Genomic DNA, 8,929 nt, shown 5'->3' with positions numbered 1-8,929 from the left:
TTTTCATATTCCTTTTAAGAGCGAATTTGAAAGGAAAGCTTTCAAATTTTTTGTATTAATAATTTTGAAGACGGGATAAATATATTTGAAATATTACTTGCGTTTAACTGACAGTAAATTAAATTATTTATCACTTTATGCAAAGTTAAACGGTATATTAGATAATGTGAATTATAATCATTTGAAACCTTTGAGTCCTGCATGAAGTTTATTTTCGAATTTCAAGAGAATAATAATTTAATTAATTTGTGTTTATATTTACAATATTTCATATAATATAGAGTATTATTTTTATAAAACATCGCAAACTCTGATTTGTACTTAATTTATAGTAATGGAAGGTGACATAAAATTATTTGGGCAAAGTTTGAAACCGATTATTTTAATGCATCCAATCTGAAATCCATTTCGGGAAATATTTTGCTTTCTTAGTCACAAAAAGGCTGCGAAAACAAAAAATAGATTTTTTTTTTCACCATGATCTTTTCCAGCCCACACCTAGATAAAGGTTGCAACGCATTAAGCTATATTAAAGAAATAGTTCTTTTTTATAAAAGCATATTTGGGGGCATCCTAGAATAGCCCTCTCCGTGGCGATTTTTTTTAATCTCGCCAAACTTGGTTTCTGGAAGATATTTCGGGAGATATGTTGTTGTTATAGTATAAGTAAGTTTTTATTTTATCTAACTAGAAATTTATTTATTTATTTGTCAAATGTCAGTTACATTAGCCGTTAGGCCATTAAACTTCTTGCTTGCCAATAGCGTTGAAATATACAAGAAAAATCTGTAAGTGCTTCACATTCGTCCAAATGTTCTGCCGTCATTGGTCGTCCACTATCACATATAACACACAAAGGTGAATCGGCTAGTCCAATGCGAAATAAATGATTCTGTAGACAGTCATGCCCCGTTAATAGCCAAAAAACTGCAACCGCAACTGATCGCGAGTGGTCAGGAATAAAAGTTGAGTTTGTTAAAAGAACACTCCAAGGCTTGCCATCGCAAGCCCGAGTGGCAAAATTTTTAAAAGTCTTTTGATATGTGAGTGATGTCAGCTGCTTAATGGAATGGAGGCTTGCTTCAGTTTTGAGCTTTTGGAGAACCGCAGCTCCTCTTTTGGCAAGCATGTCTGCCATCTCATTTCCATAAATACCGCAGTGTGAGGGTACCCATTGGTACTACAGGGTACTATCATGTTCTTGCACTCTTGAGAAGAGGAGATGGCCTGCATTGCTGAATATTTTACTAAAAATATTTTACTAAGTTTATAGCAATTTAAATAGTTTTTTATAATAAAAAACAACGTTGATCCAAGTAATAAACGCCAACTTGGCGAGATTTCCACAACTCGCCATGGAGTGGGCTATTCTAGGTATTTTACCAACACATTTATTTGACAACCACACATAAACTAAACAAAATTAAAATACACGTTACGGGTTAGTAATAACCTTTCAAAAATGAATAGAAAAACTCTTAACGAGTAAGTATAAACCAGAGTTGGCCAAAAATGTAATCGATTACATTTTTTGATTACAGTAATCAATTACTTGTAATCATGATTACAATTTTCAAAAATTTTGATTACAGCTGTAATCATGATTACAATATTGATTACAGTAATCAATTACTTGTAATCGTGATTACAAAGTTTGATTACAGCTGTAATCATGATTACATAGTCGATTACAGTAATCAATTACTTGTAATCATGATTACAATTTTCGAAAAATTTTGATTACAGCTGTAATCATGATTACAATTTTGATTACAGTAATCGATTACTTGTAATCTTGATTACTTGTAATCATGATTACAAGTAATCACAACAAAAAAGATTACATGTAATCATGATTACAAGTAATCAAAATATATGATTACATGTAATCATGATTACATGTAATTTGATTACAAGTAATCGTGATTACATGTAATCAAAATGTATGATTACAAGCAATTATGATTGTATACCATATATGAATGCAGTATGTTCGTATGTAGACTCATACATATTTTTATGTACATAAAATGTACGCACGTTTAAAAATACAATTTACTATTTTACATTGCATGTTATGATGTGCATATATGGGTGTATAACGTATATACATGCATTCATGATTCATGTACAAAAGTACATACATTGCATAAATGTACGCTGATAGTACCTATGCATATGCAATGTACGTACAATATATATGTAAGAGCGTTGTTTATAGGCATGATACCTACAAATAGCTGGGTATATAGAATGCATTTGCGTATGTATGTATGTTTGCATGCACATGTAGTGTATGTACATATGCATGTACTTGTATATCTAGAATACTTATGGTCATGCAATGTGTTTACATATAATCAAAATATACAAACTATTACGATTACGACTGCAAATTATATATAAATGCAGTGTGTGCGCATGTAGCTACATACATATTTTAAGTATATAAAATGCACGTATGCATATAAATATACTAACGCATGAAACAATGCATGTATTTACATATCTATATAGACGTATATATGCATACATAGAACATGTATGAATGTACATAGATATATTTGTATTCTTATAATGTTTGTATGAATGTGTGCATATACCATAAAGGTGCGAATGTAAATGCAATGCTCTAATGTAAATATAATATTTTTATATATGTACAATGTATATCCGCTCATACATTGTTTGTACTTGAAAATTATACGTACATAACTATGCTTATACAATACGCATGCATGTACGCAGGAAAAAGCAAAATTTTATGTATGATGTGTATACATGTACGCAGTACGCAGTGATGTGTATACATGTACTGAGTATACATGTACGCAGGCATGGACAATATATATGTACATATGGGCATATTATATATATATATATAAGTATACATGTATTACGTTATATAAGTGTACGCTAATAGTACGCATGTATGTAAGTATGTGTATACAATGTATGTATGTGCGTACAATGTATATCTTTAAACGCTGTTTATACGCATAATGTATAAACATACCTGTGTATATAAAATGCATGTACATATGTATGTACGTTTGCATGTACACACATTACCGGTTTGTACGTTCTATGTACGTACGTTAGTATGTAATATCTACATGCTGTGTTAGTTTATATGCTCATGTAATGTATGTATGTATGTACAAAAATATTTGCATGTGCATGCAATGTACGCATGTACATACGGTGCATGTATGTTCGTTATTACACGTAATGTGTAAATGAGTGTATGAACAGGAAAAATTTGTATTTGCAGCTTATATATGTACATGTATGCATGTGCGTATGCATGTCAAATTCTTTAGATATCAAGGTAATAAGTTTCCACGGACCGAGATTCAAAACTTTACTTGCTCTTAATCATCTTATATACTTGCTCTTTATCAACTCAACCATAGAACTAAGGTAAATATGAATATTTATTTCTATGTTATTTTAACTTATTCCAGAGTAACACTGTTGCTTTATAAGTTTTTATGTGTAGTTATATATATAAAAAAATTTTCTAACATTTAAGTTAATTGTTCTAACATTTAAGTAATTTAAGTTAATCTTAAAATTTCTTCCAAAATCCATAACACTCAATATCTTGTTTTAAGAAGCAAACGATTATAATGAACAAGCAAACGATCTCGTTTTAGATTCCTAAACGTAATTTCAATGTAAAAATTAAACGGTTTTATTTAATATAACAATTTTTTTGAACTTTACATTATAAAAAATATGTTATAAAATCAGATTTGAAGCCTTAAGCATTTTATGAAAATACCCGAAAATGATTTTTATTCAAATATTTTTAATATGATATAGAACAATTAAAACTGAAAATTAATTTTAAATATCGTTTGATTTTGTCATTGTCAGCTGTTATCAGTTTCCGTCATATATTTAAATTAAGATAAATTCATATTTGTTCGAAAGTAAGGATTTCCAAAAGAAAATTTTCATTTTAGAGGTAAATAAATTTTTAAAAGCATATTATTTTTTTATTTCTTATTTTTTTAAAATATGAATTGAATATTTCTCTTGTTTCAAACAGGTGAAAAAATAATTCTGCCCATAATTATGGTAAATACTAAACTTGTTCTAACAGTTTATTATGATAAAAAGAAATAAGAAAACTTGCTTTGTTAGTTTAATTCTTCCATACATTTATTGTCAATTCTTTTATTATTTATAGCATTATTTAATTGAAATCTCTTCAAAACCACTTAATTATCTTATTAGCATGCATTTTATAAATTCCAGAATTGTAACTAGAATTGTAAATCATAAAAATTATTAAATATCGTATTTTTTAGCTTTTAAAATATTTTACATCAACTTAACTAATGGAAATTAATAACTTTTTCGTTTAAAATCTGTTTAATAAAATACTTCTATCTCAATGTTAAATGTTATTGTATTTAATTCAATACAAATTTTACTTATTAGTATGGGTTAACTAGTTTAATACCTCTTCCAAAATTAAATCACTTTAATCTAAATTAGTTCAACCTAAAAATTTTATTTCGTGCTAATTTTATAAGCAATTCAATATTTTTTGAATTAAAAATAAGCAAAATAAATAGAACATAACATTAATTTGATTTTTGTTATTGTATTTGTTATTGTATTGTTATTGTACTTGATTCATTGCTATTGTATTTAATTCCATACAAATTTTACTTATTAGTATGTGTTAACTAGTTTAATATCTATTCAGAAATTAAATCAGCTTAATCTATCTAAATTAGTTTAACCTAAAAATTTTATTTTGTGTTAATTTTATGAGCAATTCAATATTTTTTGAATTAAAAATAAGCAAAATAAATGGAACATAGCATTGACTTGAAACTGCGTTTGAGTCCGCGTGTCTACTGTTTAAAAATTTTTATGTCAAAATGACTTTTGTTCTGAAGATCAGATTTTCTCAGAGAAATGCCAATCTTAATGCTTCAAAAGGGTGACTTCAAATTTGCAAATTAATTAGTAGTAACGATTATTTAAGTTAAGCAATCGGACAAAAACTAGTATTTTCTCCGAATCAACATACCTTTTTTTTTATAGATTTGAATTCTGACTTAGCCATACTCAAAAATATGGGGAAGGGGTAAGAGCAATCTGGAAAATATTGTTCAAGTAGTTTAGTTAGGACAGCTATCGAGAGTTTGAACCTTTTAATATAAATGTTAATTTCAATTTGTGAGTATTTCGTTTAGAAAATTTTTACGTGAATTGAAAGAATTTTGCAAACAATCAAATAATTAATTTATCCAAGGATAATTCCAAGTAATAAATGCTTATCATAAATTGCTATAACGTCATCTTTCATATTAGGTCGAAAAATTTAGAATTGTAAGGCATATATAAATTTTTACACCACTTTAAACTATTGTAATTTAAATGACAAAATACGAAAATTGAGAGAAATTGGATTAAAAAGCTGAATCATTTCTAAAAAATATTAAACTGGTTTTGTTCAAGTTTTGTATTTTATAATTTAAAAATTTAAAAAATTACACAATTTAAAATGAATAAAAAATTTCCTTACCATACAGTTCAAAAAATTTATGATCCTAATAAATATAAAAATGATAAATAATTATCAGAATCTATATTTTGCATGAAACTATATTTCGATATATGAAATTTTAATTGCATGCAAAAATTTTTCGATTACATAAGAAATTTTTCATTGTATCGCGAAATATGCAAAAAGTAAAATTAAACATAAATGGTCTAAACTTTTAACCTCTGTCCTGACTCAACTTTTAGGATTACGTTTTTTTAATTTGTGGTTACTCACCCCCCTCATATTTCATAATAAAAAATCCTAAACGAACAAAATGCCACACGTTTTGTGTAACCTATTTAATCATTGTAATTAGTTGACATATTTAAAGTCTTTTTCTTGAGCTATTAAGATTGGCTCTTAGTTGGCAGGAATTTAATCATTTTAGCATTTAGAATATCTTTTCTACTTAGCACTCTGCGCACTATGATCCTACAAGTCTGGAAGGAACCTTCTAAGTTTTTGACATTTTTTTAAACTTCTTACAGGAAATATTTTGACTGTACTTTAGTAGCACTTCACTTACGTCATACGAGAGCTGTACAACGGGCTATTCACGACTGTTTAGGAAACATCCCTGAAAATGATCCGAAGATATGCCATCATAATTTTGATCCTTTTCTGAGAGGTAGCTCCTCCGTTTTGGTAACCAATGACCTGCGAGTTGGACTTTCGAACGAATTGGAATTAGAAAAAAAAATCGCGTTTATCTATAACTAAAAAGACCCGTACAGAACGTCCAATTTCGACACTGTAATTGCATTTTAGCAGGCAGTCGATCAATCATCATGTTTCTTTCTTTCTTTTTTTTTTACTAGGAACAAATTAAATAGTAAATTATTCTCAAACTAATAATCAAATGTTTATTTCTTTTTAATTTCATTGCCCTCCTTGTACATTTTTCTACACACTATCATAATTTCCAGATTGTAAGTCTTATACATTTTTTGAAATTGCACTTCTATGGCCTGTAAAGTAGCCAACTAATTATTTTTTCCTATAAGTTTAAATGTTAATAATCTTCAACTATTTATCGAACGTATAATTTTTCACTCGTAATCCCTGTACACTTGAGAATTAAGAGCAATTGTAAATGGTACTTCACGGAATTCAATTGCTACCTTAAATTGAGGTTACGTTCACTCAAGTTTTAATGCCGAATTATTTTTTACAGGTATTACACGTATTTCGTATAACTTTGATAGTAGTATAAATAATGAAGTATATACAAAATATTTGAAATGTTTACCATCTCTAGCATAGAGTAAACAAAATAAAAATATGCTTGTAATGATAAAATTAGTTATGAATGTTTTACTGACGCTAATATTTTATTAATTTTTTTGCAGACAAAAAATATTATGAAGTCTCAAGTTTTGCTAACTGAAGGATTTGACAGCGGGAATTACATATAAGAGTTGACTGCTATTGAATTATTACACTCTGTTTAAACGCTTACTTTTAAGAACAGAAGTTTTCTTCGTTGGTTTAATTATTTTAAATAATTAACTTATGGAATGTTACCCATCGTTAAGTGATGCAGAAAATGCTGCTAATGATTCATCTCCCGACAAGGATATGATAGCTGCATCGAAATCTCCAGTTTTTGATAGCTCTAATAAACGATTTGTGGAGTTTATGGATGGCACTTTTTTTGAAAAAATAAATGATAAGTGTACAGAAAGTATGACAGTTGGAAAATGTGTAAAATGCCTACCCGATATTACAGAAATTAAAGGCTTTAGGAACTGTACATCAAATTATTACAAGCATTTAAAAAGGAAACATGGAAATGTTTGTCTCGAAGAATTTAAATCACATCTTAAGATGCAAAAAATTAGTCATAGAAATTCCTGCTCAGATAACATCACTTCGAGCAACACCTACACTCAGGAAATGTTCAATGATGATCTTGTGAAATTTTTTTCACATTCTATGATACCTTTAAATTGTATAGAAGATCCATACTTCGTAAATATTTTAGAAAAACTAAACATTGAAAAGTGCGGTTTAAAAGTGATCAGCCGGAAAACTTTAGCGAGACAACTCAGTAAATGTTTTGAAAAAAACGTAGTGTTAGTTAAAGAAGAATTGAAAAATGCAAATCATGTTTGCACCACGATAGACATTTGGTCTGGTCGAAAAAGGAGTTTTTTTGGTGCAACCGCCCATTGGATCGACCAGACGTCTTTGCAAAGAAGGTCTAGAGCACTTGTCTGTCGGAGATTCAGTGGGGATCATAACTATGAAAGAATCAATGACATGCTGCAGGGGATTCATGATGAGTTTGGATTATATGCTAACAAAATCGAAGCAACGATAACCGATAATGGAAGCAACTTTGTGAAGGCATTTGAAATGTTTGGCATACATCCGGTCAGCATTATTGATGGATATTTGAATATCATTGATCCTAGTGAAGAAGATGATATCAAAATTCGGGAGTACTCAGATATATCTCAAGACATGGATGACGGAGAAGTCGAAATCGTAGACGATAACTTGAGGAAGAGCTTACCAAAACACTTACGATGTTGCTCTCATACATTGAATTTGATTGCAGCTTCAGACGTCAACAAAGCAATTAAAAGTGACGCAATACTCAACTCAGTGCATCAGAACGTTCTTTGCAAATGTAACAATCTTTGGAAACGTGCTAACATTCCTAAGTCTGCAGAAATAATTAAAAATACTTTAGGACACACTTTAAGTCGACCTGGAGCCACTCGGTGGAATAGCTTATATGATGCATTGAAGCAAATTTTGAGCATTAAAGATAAAAACGTCAACCTTCATAAAGCTTTAGGGTTAAAAATTATGATACACGAAAATGAATTTGATTATATGGAAGAATATTTAAAATGTTTAAAACCGATTTCCGAAGATTACTGTAGTACTGTAGATTACCGAAGTACTGTACAGATAGATTTGATTACTGTAATCAAAATTGTAATCATGATTACAGCTGTAATCAAAATTTTCTGAAAATTGTAATCACGATTACAAGTAATTGATTACTGTAATCAAAATTGTAATCATGATTACAGCTGTAATCAAAATTTGTAATCATGATTACAAGTAATTGATTACTGTAATTGAAAAATGTAATCGATTACATTTTCGCTCTACTCTGATGTAATCAAAAATTTTGATTACTTGTAATCGCGATTACTTGTAATCGTGATTACAAGTAATTGATTACATTGCTGTAATTATCTGTAATCAATTACAGTTGTAATCGATTACTGTAATCGATGGCCAACTCTGGTATAAACCTTATATTTAAAAAGAAAAACTATTCTCATCAAAACTCAGTAACATTTCATAAATTTTCTCGTGCTTTTATTTTTAATTCAT

At 28.8% G+C, this 8,929-nt stretch overlaps 1 protein-coding gene across 1 annotated transcript; it reads right to left on the bottom strand.

The window, feature by feature from the left end:
• Positions 1-733: 733 nt before the first annotated feature.
• Positions 734-1,138, bottom strand: LOC147811828 (uncharacterized). Its single transcript, XM_087162226.1, has one exon. The coding sequence runs from the start codon at positions 1,136-1,138 to the stop codon at positions 734-736; it is 405 nt and encodes a 134-aa protein (XP_087018352.1).
• Between the last annotated feature and the right edge of the window lie 7,791 nt (positions 1,139-8,929).

Source organism: Parasteatoda tepidariorum, chromosome 4 (genome assembly GCF_982258835.1).
Source record: "Parasteatoda tepidariorum strain Cologne lab strain chromosome 4, Ptep-v5.0, whole genome shotgun sequence".
Lineage (NCBI taxonomy): Eukaryota > Metazoa > Arthropoda > Arachnida > Araneae > Theridiidae > Parasteatoda > Parasteatoda tepidariorum.
The sequence above is the reverse complement of the archived record's forward strand: the minus strand, read 5'-3'. Positions and strand labels throughout refer to the sequence as shown.